General features: G+C 34.8%; 2 protein-coding genes across 2 annotated transcripts; both read left to right on the top strand.

The window, feature by feature from the left end:
- Positions 1 to 8,637: 8,637 nt before the first annotated feature.
- Positions 8,638 to 10,316, top strand: LOC132161630 (uncharacterized). Its single transcript, XM_059571789.1, has 4 exons — positions 8,638 to 8,851; positions 8,921 to 9,041; positions 9,172 to 9,584; positions 9,676 to 10,316. Exons 1-4 carry the CDS (start codon positions 8,817 to 8,819, stop codon positions 9,905 to 9,907), a joined length of 801 nt encoding a protein of 266 aa, XP_059427772.1. The 5' UTR covers positions 8,638 to 8,816; the 3' UTR covers positions 9,908 to 10,316.
- A 6,451-nt stretch (positions 10,317 to 16,767) lies between these two features.
- Positions 16,768 to 19,712, top strand: LOC132161816 (probable protein phosphatase 2C 38). The gene is made up of 4 exons (XM_059572011.1): positions 16,768 to 17,650; positions 18,080 to 18,447; positions 18,764 to 19,000; positions 19,085 to 19,712. Exons 1-4 carry the CDS (start codon positions 17,338 to 17,340, stop codon positions 19,310 to 19,312), a joined length of 1,146 nt encoding a protein of 381 aa, XP_059427994.1. The 5' UTR covers positions 16,768 to 17,337; the 3' UTR covers positions 19,313 to 19,712.
- The last annotated feature ends 1,388 nt before the right edge of the window (positions 19,713 to 21,100 follow it).

The following is a 21,100-nucleotide window of genomic DNA, read 5'->3' as shown; positions in this document are numbered from 1 at the left end:
TCAATTTAGCATTTTAGTAACATTTCAAAATCACCAAGCCAAATTAGCCAATACTAAATACATGAAACACACATAAATAAAGTCTATATATAGACACATAGGGGTGGAGACAAAACAATCCGACTCTACTTGCCCATATTCTGTTATTCACCCACATATGCGCGAATAGCGGATATGGTATTCGCCCGCAGGAGTTGATGACTAGAATTCTGCCGGTAACCCATGCAGACGAACAAAGAGCGAATGCAGAGTGATTTTTAAGTATCCACCTGAACACCACTAGTGGATAGGAGCAAGCCAACGAGCTCAAAGCCCATGCTCATGTAGGTGAACTGAAGGGAGGAAAAAAAAAAAGAAAAAAAGAAAAAAAAGGCCAATGCTCCTATCTATCTCCCACACTTGATAATTAGAATTGTGTAGTTTTATAAAAACCAGCCCAAGCCCAATAAATAAAAACACACATAACTCCAGAAAGAAAATGAAAATGTTCACAAAATCTATTATAATCTTTCCCCAATTGATAAAGATGAAGTGGTCCATACAGTTAATAGTTACAAAAAAAAAAAAAAAAAAAAAAAAGGATTATTGGATGTCCCAGCCACGCTGGCATGAACATCCTGGATGGGGTATAAACGTTTTTGCACCATCTTGGATTGTAAATGGTAAGAACTGATGAATATTGAGTTTCCACAAACGGCGCAAAACTGTTAATGACAGTTTTTCAAGAGTGACGTGGCATGCTTTACGAGAGATAATTGGAATGACAAGTGACACGATAATTGAGGAATCGTTGGATGGCTCAATGACAGAATGACCGAGGACTGTATGACCAAGGAATTGTTGGACTGCAAAAGAAGGAAGAGTAGGATCAGAGCTACCAGTGATGTGCCGGCGGGAGATAGCTCTGATGCCTAAGTCAGTGATTTGGTTAGAGAGAAAATATAAGCACAATGAGAGCTTAAGAGAGAATTGTCATTACCAATTTATGAACTGGGGCTTCCCTTTTATAGGCATCAGGTGGTAATTATCACCTCTTAAATTTCGGCCCTGCATCCTGTTGTGCCAAATACCCACTTAAATTAATAGGCGAATACTCTGAACGTTTTACTCGCAAGTGCACAAGATCAAAACGATAATATAGTAGGCAAATACGAAATCATTCCCACGGTTATTGGTAAATTATGCTTAGAACTGATTTCCTATTTAAAAACAGATTGTCACAAATAAAATTGAAATAAAAGGATAAAATGAAAGATAACCTAAGACTAAAAAGGATTAGGGTTTTGATATCCACCATTAATCAGACTAATCAAGATAATAATACACTAATATTCTAATCATACGGTATATTTAATGCTTGTCAACCTAAGGGTATGGTATCTATTCCTTAAGCTATAGATCTCCCTAAGCAATGAATTAGGCATGATATCTACTCTAATTCGTTTCTTCCCCGAAGGATTTAGCATGATATCTACTAAGTTGTTCTTTAGGGAAACATAACTCTATGGAGATCAACAAACATATGAATTCTATGGCATGGTATATACTCTTAGTTTCCATGTTGATTAAGACAAGAACCCATGATGAGATTTTTTTGTCACTTTATTAAGCCAAAGATTCGGTCATCTAAATTGACTTCATTAACAGATTCCAATAACAAGTAAAATGTTGAGGTTATCCCATATCGGTTGTGGAAAGGGACGAATGGTCACTTTATAAGTGTGAAGGAAAGCCTCACCTCTTGAGCTAGCTTTTAAGGTTGAGAGAGGCCTAAGACCACCCAATACTGGTATTAGAGCCTAAGTTTACCAACAAGTCTCGGCCCAATAGTCTACGAGAGAAACAGGTTGTCGTTGCTCCGACCCAGGACCCAATGTGTGAGGGGAAGATTGTTGTAGTTATCCCACATCGGTTGTGGAATGGGTTGGTGGTCATTTTATAAGTGTGAGAGAAAGTCTCACCTCTTGAACTAGCTTTTGAGGTTGAGAGAGGTCTAAGACCACCCAACACTGGTATCAGAGCCCAAGTTTACCAACAAGTTTCGGACCAACAGTCTACGGGAGAAACGGGTTAACGCTGCTCCAACCCAAGGCCCGATGTGTGAGGGGAAGATTGTTGGGGTTATCCCAACAATCGTTTGTGGAAGGGGCTAGTGGTCATTTTATAAGTGTGAGGGAAAGCCTCACTTTTTGAGCTAGCTTTTGGGGTTGAGAAAGGCCCAAGACCAGCCAACACAGGTTGTCGTTGGGGGAAGATTGTTGTAGTTATCCCACATCGGTTGTGGAAGAGGTTGGTGGTCACTTTATAAGTGTAAGAGAAAATCTCACCTCTTGAACTAGCTTTTAAGGTTGAGAAAGGTTTAAGACCACCCAACACTGGTATTAGAGCCTAGGTTTACCAACAAGTCTCGGACCAACAGTCTACGGGAGAAACGGGTTAGCGTTGCTCCGACCTAAGGCCCGATGTGTGAGGGGAAGATTGTTGGGGTAATCCCAACAATCGATTGTGGAAGGGGTTGATGGTCATTTTATAAGTGTGAGGGAAAACTTCACCTCTTGAGCTAGCTTTTGGGGTTGAGAAAGGCTCAAGACCACCCAATACTACGGAAGGCGGACACAACTCTAAACCCGAGTTGCGGGTGAAGACACAACTCTAAACCCGACGCATCCAGACACCCGTCCCAGGGAAGTAACCATAGCTCTGATACCATTTGTTGGGAGATAAAGCGGTTATGGAGTTTTTACCAAGAGTACATTAATATACATGATTGAATACAATTATAGCCCAAAAGCCTAAGCTAATGGGCTAAGGTCCACTTAGGTATATTAAGCACTATTTTCTTATATATTTTCTCAATGTGGGACACAACACTCACAAGTGCATTTATAACAATCTCTCCCTCACTTCTGAGTCTCTTCACATTAACCTAATTCCCCCTCGCTTGTGAGTCTTTTTCCATTTCCAAGAGTGCCTTGCGTCAAGAGTTGCGGAAGGTGGACACAACTCTAAACCGGACGCATCCAGATACTTATCCCAGGAAAGTAACCATGGCTCTGATACCATTTGTTGGGAGATAAAATAGTTATGAAATTTTTACCAAGAGTACATTAATATATATAATTGAACACAACTCTAACCTAAAAGCCTAATTAATTAAAACATAATTGATTTGTAAATTAGGCCAACCACAATGACTAATTTTGCATTTATCCCATACTAATATATAACACACACGTGTATAATAAAATAAGTAATATACATAGAAGTATTGAGTAACATGTACTTAACTATATTTAGTTGATCTATATTAATTAACTAGATAATATGTTAATTTATGAACTAACTAGTTAGTATGTCAACTAGTACATACACATAAATATTAAATTATTCATATAACATATATTATTTAATTACTAATATACATATATATATATATATATATATATATATATATATATATGAACGAGTTAACAAGTAGTGCTAATGAGCCGGTTCGAGTCTTAAACGAGTCGAGCTCATGAGTTCCCATTGAGTTTGATCGAGCGAATCGAGTATGTATCACTAACTAATCGAGCGGATTTCAACAGTAACAAGTGGGCTTGTACAATGTCGAGCTCGAGTTTAATCAAGCGGGTATCAAACGAGTTGTCGAGTTTTATTAGCTCGCTTACACCCCTAAGTTTTGCCTTCAATTAATTTTTTATTTTTATTTTTAAATGGTTTAAGTGTAATACAACGTCGTATGGTTTAGTTTTAAAAAAAAATTGTTCAACAAATCTTTACTTAAAGATATATAATTTTACGGTTTTGCCCTTTTAAATCATCAGTAAGATTTAAGAATTGATATGGGTGTTTTTGTCTTTCAAATAATTTAATTACTGTTTTGTCCTTCCTAACTTGTAAAGAGTGGAAGATTTTTTTGGGTGTTTTCCGTCTTTTCATTTGCACCATGTAATTGACGATGTTACCCTTGCTTAGCTTCACAGTGGACAGCTTTTCAGGGGGGCTTTTCAGGGGGGCTTTTCAGTAGTTTCGCTTCTACCTCCTTCCACTGAAATAGTGTTTTAGTGACATTTCAAAACACCAAGCCAAATCGTTAAAAACAAAAAAAAAAAAAATCACCAAGCCAAATTAGCTAATACTAATCGCGAGAAAAACACATAAATAAAGTCTTAATAAGACAATTATTATTTTATATATGTGCTTAGGTGGAGACAAAACAATCTGTCTTCGCTTACTCATATTTCGCTATTCGTCCGCATATGTGCAGATAACATTATATGATATTTGTTCACTGGTGTTAACGGCTGAAAAGCCGTTTGTAAGAGCATTTCCAATGGAGGAGCCAATTTTTTATGCAAAATGATTCATCAAAACTCATTTTATCTAGTTTAGCTAATGAATATGTAAATGCCTCTTACATCCGATTAACTATACTTTTATCTATATCATATTATTTTTTTTATAAGGATTGTATTTTTCCTAAATATCATATTTTTCAACTTTTGAGAAAAAAGAAATGTGAAGAGAGAAATAATAGGAGAAAATTTTGGAAAAAGAGAGATGTGGACGAAAAATAGCAGGAGAAAGTTGTGGGAAAAGAAAAAACAGGTGAAAAAAACAATAAAAAAATAAAATGGCTCATGAGAAAAGTGCCGCTACATGTAGCATTTTTGTTGGCTAATCTAATAAAATATCAATTTTGTATTTTTTTCGGCTAATCCAATGTGAGGATTTTTTTTATAAATCTGATTAGCCATTTTAGATAAAAGTATAATTTGGTTCCTCCATTGAGAATGCTCTAACCAATGCAGACAGCGAATGCGGAGTTATTTTTTAACGATCTGCCTGAACACCCCTAGTGAATAAAAGCAAGCCAAAGCCCAAAGCCCACGCTCATGTAGGTGGACTGAAGGGAGGAAATTAAAGAAAGAAAAAAGGCCTATGCTCTTATCTATCTCAGCCCACACTTGATAACTAGAAGTCTGGAATTGTGAAATTTTTATCAAAACCAGCCCAAGCCCAATAAATAAAAACACACACAACTCCACAAAGAAAATTGAAATTTTCACAAAATCAAATTATTTCTATTTAAACAGTATAATATTTCCTGGAACATGAAAAAATCTATTTATAATCTTTAGCACACTCAAAAGGGCTCCAATTGATAAAAGATGAAGTGGTCCACACAGTTAATACTAAAAAAAAAAACAAACAGAGAAGTGGTCCAGTGAAATGACAATGAGTGTGCTTTAAGCTCCTGCATACAATATTTACTATGGGAGGGAGGTAGGTAGGTAGGTAGATGTATGTATTAGTAGTGCAAAATTCAAATAAAGGGTGTCCCAAGCCATTTCTTTGAGTGCAATACAACTCAACTCATGATAATGTACCCACTCTTTTCCATGAAAGATTAACTTCAATGTTTTCCAATTTCCCAGCAAAATTGATTGGTAATTACAGATGATAAGTGCACCATGGCCTACATGAAATGAAATTCCAGCCAGCATGCCATATAGCTTTTAACACACTTAAAAAACTACAAAAAATAAAAAAATTTCATTCCCTAGCAATCCTCTAAACTTCAATTATACTTTAAGTTATTATCAAATGCTTAAGCAGCTGTTTTTTTTTCCATAATAATGTTGTTTTTTTGGCATGCATTTATATAAAATATTCCCTTGTGACATGTCAAAATAATAATAATATATATATATATATAGGGGATGTGAAACTTGACTACAAGTATATGATAATTCTTGGGTAAAGTCCACTTAACCCCTTCAAACTACTACCCCAATGACAATCTATCTCCCAAACTATCAATTGCGACAATTTACCCCTCAAACTACCAAAATAATGATAATGTACCCATAATTTTAACAAAATGATGAAATTACCATTAGTAAAATAAAATACTAAAATACTAAAATTAAATTTTTTTTTTTCAAATTTTTAAGGGTAATTTTGTCTTATTGAACATTCTATAGGGGTAATTTCGCCATTTTGCTAGTATTGAGGGGTACGTTGTCATTGTTTTGGTAATTTTGGGGGTAAATTGTCGTAATTGATAGTTTGAAAAGTATATTGTAATTGGAGTGATAGTTTGAGAGGGTTAAGTAGACTTTACCCATAATTCTTTAATAATATTTATACAATTTTATATAAAAAGCAAGTGGCTAAAGATAACATTAAAACTAGGAGTAAACAGTGGGCCAGTTAAAACCGGCCCACTCGCTAGGATTTACCTAACAGTCTTCTTAAATGGACCTTATAGACAATACTTTTTTCAAACGTAAATCCCCACCAACTGTACTTTTTTCAACTTTCTATAAAATCAAAACACAAAACACACTAACAAATATAGCAAATCTTTTCATTTTCTTTGGCTTTCATAGGTATGTGAATGGGAAGCACTACCTTCTAATTAATTTTTTACCCCTTACAATTAAAAGTTTTTTTAGTTCAGCCCCTGTTTGTGGGTGTTAATTATGTGAATACCATAATTTTGAGTCCCTCGGAGCAAAACTTTCTGGTCCCACCACAAATTGAGAAATTGAGATCACACCATGCAAGAACATCCATTTTGAATAATTGTTTAAAATTCATTAGGGCCTAGAAGGATCCGGATTCCCTCCAATTGGGGAGAAATTAAAAATTCTCCAATTGTTAATTGTGACTTTTCATTTTAAATTCAATAGTCTATAAAATTATTTAAACCTCGGTAAAATAAAAATCAGCATTTAATGCCTCGGTTATACAAAAGCAACTGGCATTTTATAGACAGATCCGACTTACATGCTGTTTATTAAACTGTAGTTTAATCAATGGTCAAGATTGAATCTTAAAGTTGACTTACTTTTAAAAGCTTTTAATAGGAGAGATAAAATGAATAAATATTTTAAAAAATTTAATCTTAACCGTTGAATAAACTACAGATAACAGCATGTAAGCCGAATCCTTTATAGACCATTAAATTTAAAATAAAAGGCCACGATTAACCATCGAAGAATCTCTAATTTTTCTCCGATTGGAAGGATCTCAATTGTAATTTGAATGTCTGCATGCATACTGTTTTGGTATTTTGTCCGTTGTGAAAGTCAGAAGATTTCAAATAGATGTGAAGGAGAACGATGACAACTCTGGAACAACACGTGAAACTGTGAAAGCAATACCCACAAAACGACATCTCTATTTTTCTTTTAGTTTTGGTTACTTCCTCTACTTCTTTCAAAATTTAAATTTATGATTTTACATTTTTACCCGGGCTTTCTCTCCCTCTCTGTATATAATTATATATACACTATCAAAGTATCAAGGCAAGAATTAAAAATTTAGGTTTGGGGACAAAATTGAAAAGAATATTTGTAGAGTAAAAAATTAATTTTAAAAAGTAAATATGAGAAGAAAAAAAAATTAGGAAAAGTTTTAAAATTTCGGGGGCGGGAAGTACCCCACCATACACTTAGTTCCGCCTTGAAATCTCATGCAAGGAAGGGAGTGGCCACCCCCACACTGGTCAGCTAGGGTGGCCCAAGTGATTTGGTCACCCCTGATCATCTCTCTGGGTAGTTCAGCTACCAATAACTACTTCTTAAAAATTATTTATTTATTTTTTTAAGCTTTGCTGTTATAGTTCGGACAGTTAATTTATTTAGAAAAAACGTATTGTAAATGGATTGAAATCTCTTAGAATTCCCTTTAAATTTGAGATTTTTAAATTCATAAATCTCGGCCGTTCATCTCCTTTAAGTGTCTAAAATAAGTCATGTTTCAGCATTTAATAAAGAAACATGACTTATTAAATTCCTTGAGGGTAGCTTTTCATTGCTAAAACATGGCTTATTTTATAAGTTTAGATGAGATGAACGGCCGAGAATTATAAATTTAAAAATCTTAAATTTAAAGAGAATTGTAAGAGATCTCAATCCGGACAATGATATTTAATGGGATTTCAATCCCTGAGTTTGTGCTTTTATCTGTGCATGTCTCATGTCCGTAAGCCTGTGACAGATTGAACACGTAATTTCTTAACAGAAGTGTCTGATTTTACGATATTTACCTTGTCTATGGCCCAAAAAATAATCTTTTAGGCTCATTTTTGCTGTTGAACAGTTAGTTTTTACGAGTATACAGTGTACATATGCATGAAACAAAATATAACATAAAGAAAATTATAAGAAAATAAAGAAAAGGACACAAAGATTTTAGTCATTCGGTTTATGATTTACGTCCACATGTTAAAGTCGTAGAAGTTACATTTTGCTCTTATAATTACAATACAAAATATTTTCATTTATTAAAAAAAAAAAAATGTAATAGATAAATATGACAATCAAATCCGATTATATTCTAAAATGCAGGGTCTATATAATTATGGGCATCTAATTATACGGCACTTTCAAGTCAAGGAGGAAAATAAATTACAGGGCCTTAATTAGCGAGAAAGTGGATATCGATTCGATGCCCATAACCATAACAACAACTCTCAGCTTGCGCAAGAATTTGCTTGAGAGCCTGTAACGCATCATAAATGGACAGTTTTAAGAACATAAATTACAGTTGCCAGCGCATCAGTAACAGTGCTGCCTTTGGCGGTGTATATAAGTGTGAGTTTCTGACAGGGGTGGCAGTACTTTTGGATTTTCACGAGCATAGATTCTCCACCTAAAATAAGGGGAAAAAACCAGAGATTTCTTTTGAGTTCCCTGATTTTTCAAACAGGGCATCTGAGGAGAGGTCACTAGTGAGCCTAGTGTACTGAAAAGATTTTAGATAAAGAAATAGCTTCAGCTATTGGCCGAAGTGACAAGAAAATGATATCTGTTAGCATGGAAGATGGAAAATGCAGGTGGGTTCTTCTTCTTCTTCTTCTCAAACACAAGACATTTTTCACTTTCTGAAATGGGTTTTCTCTCAGTGACACGAACATGGAAGGGGATGGTGGTTTGAGAACCGTGGAGTGCCTGAGAGGGAGATTGGTTGCAGAGAGACAAGCTTCAAGGCTTGCTAAAGAAAATGCAGAGCTTCTGGGCAATAAGGTGTGCTCTTTCTGTAATTTTTTTTTTTTTTAAAATCCTAATTAAGGTTTTTACTTTATTGTATACATTTTTTTAAAAAAATTGTGTTTTCTTCCTCTAATTTACTCTCAAATGTGCTTGGGAGGTACAGTTGATGGAGCTTGAGAACCAACTCAAGGAAGAGACCAAACAGAGGAACAAAGCTGAAAAGAAGCTTAAAATCTTGATGAAGAAGCTTGAATCCTTGAACATTACAACCATATCGGTGGAATCAGAGCAGTCTAGTTCGTCTGAAAACTGCAAAATGTCTTGCAGATCATCAACTAGTACATCAGATTCCAAAGACCCAGAAGAAGATGAGCTCAAATCCCAATTCACAAGCCCAGAAATCTCACAAACCCTGCAGAACAATGCCTCAGAAACCTCTGCATCCACTCCAATTCTTTCAAGCCCTTCAAGCGAAAAAGATTCCCAGTCTAATTCCAACCTCAACGATCCTTCCCAAGAAACATTGAGCGATAAAATGAGTTCCACCTCTGAATACCCAAAGGCTGATAGTCGCAGGTATCAATTCAAATCTGCAGAGAGAGACAAAATTTTCACAAGAGCCCTGTTTAAGCCATTTAAGCTAATCAAATTTGTTAATTTGTTTCAGTTATTCAAGCTTAAAATCTTCATTACAAGAGAATGAGAGTAATCATGAGGATGATGTTGATAACTCGTTGGCATTAGTTCCCGTGGACTATCCAGCGAGCTCACAGGCTGCTGAAATGAAGCCATTGAATGAAAGTGTAAGTGAAGTTCTTGATGCTTTAAGGCATGCCAGGGAAAAGCTTCAGAGTTCGATACAGGGAAGAAGACATATGATTCAGGTTGGCTCAACGTAAAATCACAAATGCAAATAGACAAATAGTAATTATGTCAATTTTCTTTCATATAGTAGTACATAAAAAGACATTTGTGGTGTTGTTTTTTTGTTTTTTTTTTGCATTGAAGAAAACAGAGTAATATTGGGTTGAATATTGCATTAATCTGAGTGTTAGGGTAGATGTTAATAAAGTTATTTTGAATGTGTAAGTACATCACAAAGAGCATGTGAAGTGGGGCATGATGTTGTTCATGCTTTTTGGCCCCTGGGTCCCAACTCTTTGCCAGTTTCCTCTTTGTGCTGCTCTACTCATGGCCTTTGAATGTAATTGAATATCAGTTGGATATGATCACTTGAAACTTGTGACTTGCCTTTTATGGGATTTGATTGTTGGGTTTGGGCTAATTGAGGTTCATTAGTTATATGTTTTGTAGGCTTAGGCTTAGGCTTAGGCTTAGGCTTAGCTTTGCTCAACTCAGAAGCTCAAGTTTGGCGCTGCAATTTTGTAGAGAAAAAGTAGAGTTTAAGAGAAATTGTATTGTTTGGAAGTGCATTTTTAAAAAATTGTGCTTTGAAGATGTAAAACAATGTGCGTTTTGATATCATAAAGAGACGCATTTTTAAAAACGCACTATTTTAAAGTATAAAATATGATTTTAAAGGTCAAACTGTGATTTTATTATATGCTTAACTGCGTTGTTAAAATATGTATTTTCAAATCACTATTTTGAACTTGCACATTTTAAAATTGCAAACTCAAACCGTCCCTTACAAAACTAGGTAGCTTCGAGCACTTCTAATTAGCTGCTTTCATAGTCGCTTTTCACTAAAACAATTATAGCATTTTTCTTCTCTTCTTATAATTGAATAAGGAAAATGATTATAAGGGAGAATCCTTCCTATTCTTGATCCAAAAGGAAAAGATAATGAAAGATCATAAACAACAACAAAAAAGAAATAGGTGTAAGTTTTTCAACAATAGACCAAAAACGAAAACAACGGTACAAAAATACATACAAATAGTAGGAAATTTGACAAACAAGCGTTCTGGTCCTCTCAATAGGGTCGCATAAAGCTATTACAGAAGCAAAATTGGCACAAATTAATGCAAAGCACTCAATGAAATACTTGGAAAGAAGCTAAGCCAAAGCACGTCAAACATTGACCTATAGCCATGGTTGCTAAGTGCTTGAATTGAAGAACCAAAATTGAAAGTCTCTGAAATTGTAGAATCTTATAAGTTATAACCTTCACAATATACCTAAATAGAGAGTGTTGGATAGAGTTTTTGACATGTCTCTTTCTCACATTTAATTTGTAATTATAACAAATCACATGCTCATTTGTAGATAGATCAAGACCCTTATTTATAATCTTACCAAAAAAAAAAAAAGACCCTTATCCATAATCAATCATGACATCTTTCCATCAAGAGAGACAACTTTTGATGAAACACCAAGAAAGACAACATTTCATTCAAGTAGTTATTTGTATATTTAATTACCTAACATTTTTAGTTTAATATAATATATAATACATGTGACATGGAATCTTATTGTAGGAGATAGAGTTCTAACAAAGCTTGCATTGTGGATTGGACAGATCCACAATGCAAGCTAGCTTGAATGGTAATTTAATCAAGCAGGAATGATTAATAAAGCTCTATAGATTCTGGAAGTGACCTAGAAAGATGAAACATGCTTAACGTGCACTAAATAACATGTTTCCATGAAATCATTGAAACGTGAACTTTCCCAAATCCTAATCACATGTTTAAGAGTTAATTAAGTAGGCACATAATCCAAATTGCTAAGGAATATATATATATATACTCTTCTAAGAAATTCTGTTAGGTGTTTAATTAAGCCCTCAGATTTTGCACGAAAAAAGAAAAAAAGGAAATGGAAGGTCATTGACTCATTGTCGTTTCAAGGTGCACATTTGAAGGAAGCAAAAGAAAAGAAAGAAAAGGGACTACAGATGAACTTTTTCGCCGGAGGGACCGCACACTTCAAATTGGCATGAAAAGTGAGAAGCTCAGGCGAGAAAAGCTAGCAATTCTACCACTTTTTGGTCAAAAGATGAGATTATAACGTGACACAGTGAAAACTTCAAGATAGCCATTAATTGTTGGAAGATGTTGAGAAGCACCGAATCTGTACCAAAAAAAAAAAAAAAATTGTAGTCATTTAGTGGTCACCGTCCCCTAGGTGCGAAGATCTGCCATTTTCTGCCATTATATTTGTTCGGACAGTTTTCGATCGTAAGCATATTCACTCCGGTGAAAGAAAAAGAGATGAGGCAAAAAGCTTGTACGAGCATGCCGAGAGAAAATAGCTTCATGTCTAAGTCTATTATTATTTTAAAGTGTGATTGAGGGGGCAAGAATTATGTGTCAAAAGATTACGGTGTCTATACCCCTCAATTTAGGAGGCTGAAGGGACTTTGTGAGTGTTCGAGTACTGTAGACCGACATGTTCCCAACAAAACAAAGATCAACAATGAAAAAAGAAAAGGGATAAGAACTGGAAAGTGGCTGCTTAAGTTGCATTAGCTTCTAATACAACTGAGACTAACTGATATATATATACACAAAGTATTCAAACATAAATATACAAAATTCAAATATGGCAACCAGTCTGATGAGTCCGCACCATCCTTATCTTCCCTATCTTTCTATAGTATCATATTTCAAGTATGAGTTCGAAATTGAAACAGAGAAGATAGCTTCAATTGCATCATCTTCGACTGCTGCTGAGTGTGACTCCATATGATATTGAATTGTTGAGGTGGCTAATGTTGAGTGATGAGTTGCTGACTAAGATTGAGTGTTAACATCCCCCCACAAGACAAAACCTTAGCTTGTCTCTCAGATCTAAATCTCGAGCAATAGTCAACCCCTTAGTGAAAATATTAGTAAGCTGATCAAGAGTTGGTGGATATCATGTGATTAGATACCCTTGTGAACTGCCTTCTCTCGAACAAAGTGATAATCGACTTTAATGTGCTTGTGCTCTATTCTTGCATGGAAAGCATGATTAGAAGCTAAAGATAATGCTCCAATATTGTTGCACCATAAAACTGATGGAACATTGACCCGTAAATGAAGCTCTTGATCATGCTAATTAAGCCAATATAATACATCTTGACAGTAGCAAAGGCCATGGACCTGTACCCTACTTATGTGTTAGACTAGAGACCACGGACCAAGGAAAATGGCATAGCCTGTTGTAGACCTTCGATCTTCCAGATTTTCAGCCCAGTCCGATATCTTTAGAAAGAGTCTTGAGAGACATACTTGAACGATTATGCGAAGATTTGAGAAAGGGAAAATGTGATTATTCAAGAGATCACTTGAAAATTGAGGGTAGATTTGAGAGAGCCATAAAGCATTTTTTTCCTTCGGGGAGAGAAAGGGAAAAGTTAAGGGGTTTTTAGAAAATTCCTTTCACTTGCCAAAACGGTGTTATTTATATATATGAGCAGGCAGAAAGCAAATATTATCCACCCTCCACCTACCCGTATTCTTTTATCCTAGGCGGGCGAGTAGTTAACGGGGCGGGTTGATTCATTGGACAGTCCTAGTCAATAACTTGTGTTTAGATTAAGTGTTATTAAAAAAAGAAATGTTAGGCGTTAATATTTTTCTCATATTTGACCCATCTCAGCTCACTACAAATTTCTTACAAATTGATATGACAGTCTATGTGACATTTATCATGCCAACCACTAAAATATAGACAGTCATCTCATAGTCCACATGATACTTATCACATTTACAAATTGACATGGCAATCCACGTGATATTTATTAGGTTAGTCACTAAAATGTGGACTTTTCACTCATTTTCATAAAAAATAATAATAAATAAACATGATTTTTTTTTAATATAATAATAAAATTTTTTTTTTTTAAAAAAAAAGGGTTAATTTGGTCGACATCAGCCAGCATTACACGTTGTGAATACGTTAGATTTAGGATCCATAATTGTTGGGGAATGCAATGAACACAAATGCGTCAGCAGAAATCCGCCTGCTTTGGTTGTAGGTCCGCCTGCTTACGTCTCACCGACTATAATATATAGTTTGTATCAATTGGACCGTATTTAATTAATTGCCTTTTATTTTAATATATTTATTTTAGTATGGTCAAATGGTTGATCACATGAGTTATTGTCACTGGTAAAACCTTTTCAATGGTAATCTTTTATAAGCAAAAAAAAAAGAAAAAAAAGAAGAGATTGTCAACTACTATTTTCTCTTCTTTCTCTTTATTTTTTTATTTTTATTTTATTTTATTTTTTTGCAATAGTTAGGGCTCATTTGGTTTAACGGTTTCAAAATGTAAGGATTATTTTCATCCGTTTCTTAATTTTTTTAGATACTGTTTTTAATTTAGTATTTTGAATTATTTGTTAATGTTTTTGTCTTTAAAAAAAAAAAAAAGTGAAAAAAGTGTTATCAAACAATAAAAACCGTTTTTGCGTTATACATAGTCATCATAAAATAATATTTCAATCTTCTAAAAATACTTAATTAAAAAAAAAAATTATATCAGCAAGTAACTAATAGCCGCTAGATAGGTACGTCCCGGGAACTACCTATCAAGTGGCAATTAGAACCTTTCATTTATAGAATTCGTCTATTTTTGAATCTCATTTTAATTTGGTTTTTACGTAACGTTTACGGTAACGCTAATTTGCTTGTGCATAACGTAATTAAATACATCACGTATAGGACATAATAAAAGCATTCTCATTTATTATCTTGCCTCTCATTGTGATTACTACAAGTGACATCAACATCCTACATAGCTTTGCCCCTTTCCTTTCTATTTGTTTGCTTCTGTTAATTTTTTTTGTTTTGTGAATCATTTGCTCTAAAAACAAAAAGCAACATAGCCGCCTTCTAAAAACGAAATACATGCCTAATTGAATTAAGCAATTGGCCTACTAAATTTGGTTCATGATTATCATACCTTTTGTGGAGAAAACTTTCTTATCTCAAGAAATGTCAAACTTGACTTAACCCCTTTGAACTTTCATTACTTTTACAATTATCCCTCCAAAGTTTAAAAACTTTCAATTTAGTGTATCGAACTTTTAATTTTTTGTAATGTCACTCATCTGTTAAAATTTTCTTTTAAACCTTGTAAAAATTCCCAAAATACCCATTTTTTTATTATAAAAAATAAAATAAAACATTGCAAAGATTCAGGCGTTTGTTAAGATTTAACTGAAATTGTAAAAATACTTACACCTGAATCTTTACAATTTATATATATATATATATATATATATATAAATGTGTATTTTGAAAATATTGACAATATTTAACGGAAAATCCTAATAAATAAGAGACATTACAAAAAATTAAAAGCTTGATATCCTAAATCGAGAGTTTTTGAATTTTGAAAGAATAATTTCCAAACCCGAAAAAGTTTAAAGACTTTTGTAAAGTTTTATTCTTTTTATATTTTATTTTGTATTTTTATTTTTCATAGATAAATAGCTCAATAAATGTTTTATCAATAAAGTAAGGGGTAGATTGCGTGTATAAAGCACACCACCTATGACCTTCGAATGGTGACAATATGTTGAATCCAAAACCCCTCTTCCTCCTTCCACCCACTTCATTATTTATTTTCCTCTTTGTCGTACATGACTTTCATGCTTCCTTTGCACCGCCGGATGTCACAAGTAATAAAATTAAATGTCCCAATCCACTTGTGTTTTTATTTTGGACAGAAGCTCATTCTAATAAGTGATAAGTCTCATCTCTAACATGTTTTTTTTAATATTTTAAGTATTATTTATTGTCATTCTATTAATTTATGAATCCAAACATTAATTTTTTAGAAGTTGAATGACGCTTATCACTTATTAAAGTGGGTTGAAGAAAATTCCCTCGAAAGCAGTTTGACGGAAATTTGTGTCTTTTTATTTTTTAATTGTCCTGCATCAATTTCTACTCCTACTGCATCATGCTCAATTCTCAAATCCCTAAAAAATGCCGATGAAAAATATATTAAATCTAATATCTCCCCTCCTCCCACCTACCTTCTTGTTTTCTTTTTCTTGTCCTACATCATTTTTTTGGTATCCACAGCCTTTTGTTTTCCCAAACAAGAGAAATAATTGTTACCCATATCTCAAAATTTTATTTTTTTTAAAAAAAGAAAGAGATATACCCAAAAACAGCTCAACTAGGAGAAAGTAATCAACAACCAAAAAAAACTTAAATTGGGTTTAAGACAATTTCTTTAACTAATTAAGTCTATTAAATCGATAAAACTCTAATCTTAGTTGGAAGTAATTTCTCTAACAAAATATATTAGATTGACATGTGGCTTTAGAGTATGAGATTCTCTAATGCGTTAAGAAATAAATAAAAAAAGTGTTTAGAAATTGAGTAATTATATGTATCACCCTATTATCTTTCTATTCTCCAAAGCTAACGGGACGTGGTCCCCTAACAAAATAACCAAATGCATATTAGCTTTGGAGAGATGGAGGATAACGACAAAATGAAGTGATGTATTGATGTATAGCATTACTCATATAATTTAAGACCACATGTCAGTTTAATAAACTTTATTAGAGAAATTTCATTCAATTTAATATAATTTGAAGGAAAATTTTGTCCTATATTTAATTTTAAAATATAGTTTTAACAAGAACATGCATCTAAAAATCGGTTTAGGAAAAAAAAAAAATTAAATTAAAAAATAAAAAATAAAGAAGAAGAAGAATAAGAGATTATGATTATCTCATGAGATGACTCAGAAGAGCAAAAATAGGCTAAAAGGATGGGTTACTGATCGTAAAGGTGGTAGAGCTAAAACCTCAGCCATGGATTTAAAAAGTCTTCCACAAAGACTCGGCAACGAGAAGCATAAAAAAACACAAAAAACAAAAGAGAGAACGGCAACAACAATGTCAGACGTTGTAGTTTAAATCTCTTCACTTCCTCCTCTCGGATCTCTGCTGACACGCGACAACAATCTAAAGATCTTCTGCCAAAACACTCCAAGCCCTTCTCTTATCCAGTGCTCCCTTTTGATCAATCTCATCTCAGACCAAACTCTGCCAATATCAAATCTCTATGTGCTTTTACAGCTAAGTCTGTTCCTCAAAGATGGCACACATGGAAGATACAAACGCATTCAACCCAGATTCAAGGTACTTGGAACCAGCATACTCCCATATTCTCTGAACTCAGATAAAAACTATTGCTTTCTTGTCTCAAGGGACGTTGCTCAGTTGATTCTGCCCATACTCTTTTGGTCTTTATCTGAATTTTGTTCATATTAATGGTGTCTCGCTTTAGTGGGTATATAGTTTTAGGACTTGGGATTGTGGGTGTTGAGCATAAGCTTGACCTGCGTTTGAGGAATGTTTTGATTGCTGGGTCTTTTGGATGATAAATATGAAACATATGCGTATGTGATATGCTTGAGAAAATGGTTAAATCCTGTTGGAAACCGTCCGTTGTCGGCGATGGCTCTCGTCGAGGTGGTGATGCAAGCGGGAGTGTTGATGGCTTGTTGTGGTATAAGGATTTGGGGCACCATGTTCATGGGGAGTTCTCAATGGCTGTAATGCAGGCCAATAGCTTTTTGGAAGATCAAAGCCAACTCGAATCTGGACCGTTGAGTTCTGCCGGCTCGGGTCCCCAGGGGACCTTCGTGGGGGTTTATGACGGTCATGGAGGAACCGAGGCTTCACGTTTTGTCAATGACAACCTTTTCCGCAATCTCAAAAGTATGTTCTCATCTTTAATGCACAGCTGTGTATTCAATCTTATTATAATCTAGTGCTAATGATTCTGTATGTACTTCTAATAATTAATTGGAAAACTCTGCAAAAACTGGCTAATTATTGGATATTCCCTATATCAGATCATTCTTATCTCCAAAGTCATAGCTTGTCCTCTGCAAAAACCTGGCTAATTGGAACTATACTTGCAGCAGAACACTAAATGTAAAGGATCACCTTTGTTAGAGATTTGCGTGAACCTTTGATAAACAGTGGGTTTAAAGTTAAACTTGTTGTATATGCGACCATGCATCTGTGTAGCTATCAATATCTAAAAGTTATAGTCTTGGTTTTAACAGGAGTGTGGTTGTTCTTATTTTAATGATTGTTGAATAAAACTAATATGTCATGTACTTTCTGGTATTTGTGATGCAGGATATGCATCTGTGCATCAGGGCATATCAGAAAATGTTATGAGAAAAGCTTTCTCGGCAACTGAAGAGGAATTTCTCTCTCTTGTGAAGAATCTATGGCTTAGTAAGCCACAGATTGCTTCTGCTGGATCGTGTTGTTTGGTGGGAATAATATGCAACGGGCTTCTATATGTCGCAAATGTTGGAGATTCCCGGGTGGTGTTGGGGCGAGCAGAAAGAGGCAGTAGGGAAGTCACAGCTATTCAACTATCTGCAGAGCACAATGCAAGTATAAATTCAGTAAGGGAGGAACTTCAGTCAATGCATCCCCATGATCCACAGATAGTGATGTTGAAACACAAAGTTTGGCGTGTGAAGGGCCTCATACAGGTATCATTTTTGGGATTTTTTTTAAAACTGTAGGTTCTTTTTTCTTTGTCAGACAGTTACTTATGATTCTACAAGCTGCATTTTTTATATTCACATTATGATTTTTAGCTCAGAGTTCCATCCTAACAAAGTTTGGCTGCATCTATATCCATTGAATGCTTCTCACTCGATCTAGCCTTTTTAAGAATAAAAAAGAGTAGAACATAAAAATAAAACAAAAAAGCGTTTTCAATAGAGATTATGAAAGACTGTTGGGTGACTTAAAAACGCATTATGAATTACCATTTGTTTAAAGAGCTTCTTATTTCTTTGGCAGGTTTCAAGATCCATTGGTGATGCATATCTGAAGAAGGCAGAGTTCAATAGAGAGCCTCTATTACCTAGATTTAGACTGCCTGAACCCTTCTTCAAGCCAATCCTTAGTTCAGAGCCATCAATTTCGGTGCACAAACTACGCCCTGAAGATCAATTTCTCATATTTGCTTCTGATGGTCTATGGGAGCATCTTAGTAACCAGGAGGCTGTCAACATTGTCAACAATTACCCACGTAATGTAAGATTTCACTGCCTATATTGCAAACTTAACTAGAGTCAAAACAATGACTTCGATTGATCTTTCTATTCCTTTGCATTCCAGGGAATTGCCAGGAGGCTTGTCAAAGCTGCACTTCAAGAAGCAGCTAAGAAAAGAGAGATGAGGTATGCAGACCTGAAAAAGATTGAAACCGGGGTGCGGAGACATTTTCATGATGATATCACAGTTGTGGTTGTGTTTATAGATCCCACTTCAGTGGCTAGGAGTCCCCGCCATAGTTCTCCTCTTTCAATTAGAGGAGGTGGAATCCCGGCTCCTGCCAACTTCTAGTCCAGTGGACCTCTTTAGAACATCCTTGTTTGCCAGGGGAAAAAAAAAATCCTTTTATTTTAGGCTGCTATAGCAGTAAGCATTCCCGTGAAGGAAAGAGATTTGTTGGGAAGACTGTTCTCGTCTGAAATGTCCTACTGCCACATACTTTGCTGGAAGATTAGGAGTACTGATGCAGATGTGTACAAAAACTTGAACTGCATTTGTTGAATGCAAGATTAAGATGAGACATCCACCTTAACCATGTAGATATATGTCCTTTTATTACTATTTTCCTCTCTGAAGATGTATCATTTTGTTGTTATTATAAATAGAATTTGTGTAACCTAGGAGTCTATGATTTATTGTGGAAACTCATTCTTGCTTCAGACATCAAAAACAACAGATGTTGTTCTGTGCATTGTTTTCTCTATTTAAAAATTTGAACAACAACTGAAGTGAATCTTGTGGCAACTCTACAATATTTTCCCCATGGATGTTCAGACAGAACTAAAAAATTTTGTTTCATTCATGAGATTAAGCTTGAAAAGCAAGTTTGCTATTAGTTTATTTACAAATGATGATACATGTGTGCCTATAGTTTAGATTTGAATTTGTGGCTCAAGGGGCATGTGAGATGTTAATGGAATATGTTAGGACAACACATTATCTACAAGTTTTGAGTTTATGGATTTTGACCTATAATATACAGTATTATGTATTAATCACTTACTTTTGTCATTATTGTTATATGGATTTTGTTGTCATACTTGGAACTCCAATATATTTCAACACCCAAAAAGTGTTGCTTTTACACTCACTCTCTCTCTCAGACACACACATGGTGATTTGGGAACATATTTTCAATACCTAAAAGTGTTGCTTTCATATCTTATCTCTCAAATGGAAAGTTCCTTTGTGTAATGGAACTCATCATGAGGGCACACAAACTTTTTTTTTAAAGCATTGAATAACATTCATCTTTGTGCCCCTATTTTCAAAGCTTGCTCAGTTTAGGTGCTCGGGTTCTGCTTGCACATGAACACCTCCATCCCTGAGCCCAAATCGGAACTGTTTAGCTCATGCTTGACCTCTTTATGTTCCTCATCAAGAAGCAATTAATTATTTCCATTAAGTCCTATCAGAATCACCAATTAGACATTTTGAACCTCGTAGCCCTAAGTTTCTTTTCTTTTCTTTTTTGAAAAAGTCCACATACCAATTAGACGTATGATTGAATCGTCCATAAACAGTAAGTGTGAGATGGGATTATTCTGCCTAGTTATAGATACTTTGATGCCTTTGAGCCAGCCTTCAAATTCAGGCATGATGAAGAGTCTAAAATATCAAAACCAATGATAAAAGACGAAAGATGAAAGTGGATCGCCTTGACAAAGGCTGCAACAAGTGGAGAAATTCCCAACGGGACTAATATTGATGGAAATGCACTAGAAATGAGTTGTAATGCTCCACTTAGCCCAGATGAAACGAAATGCAAGACTTTTAAAGATGCAGAGAAGGCAAGACCATTCCATTTATCAAAAAATTTCTCCATGTCTATTTTAACAGCCAAGACCCAACAGCTAATAGCCTAATATAGAGCATTCCTCAAGCTCAACGGAATACATATCTCATCGCCAATGAAAAAAAGTAGGACATCTACTCTGGTCAGTGTTTGGCTTTATCCCTACCACCCCCTTTTTAACTGCTTTTCTACCTAAACTTAAAGCTTTGCGCAGGCCTCCTATCTGACGGAATGCATGCCCATACCACTCTCCCGATGCCTTGAATTGGTGTGTGGTCAAATTT

Source organism: Corylus avellana, chromosome ca9, assembly GCF_901000735.1.
Source record: "Corylus avellana chromosome ca9, CavTom2PMs-1.0".
NCBI classification, from domain to species: domain Eukaryota; kingdom Viridiplantae; phylum Streptophyta; class Magnoliopsida; order Fagales; family Betulaceae; genus Corylus; species Corylus avellana.
This window is presented reverse-complemented; position numbering and strand designations above follow the sequence as displayed.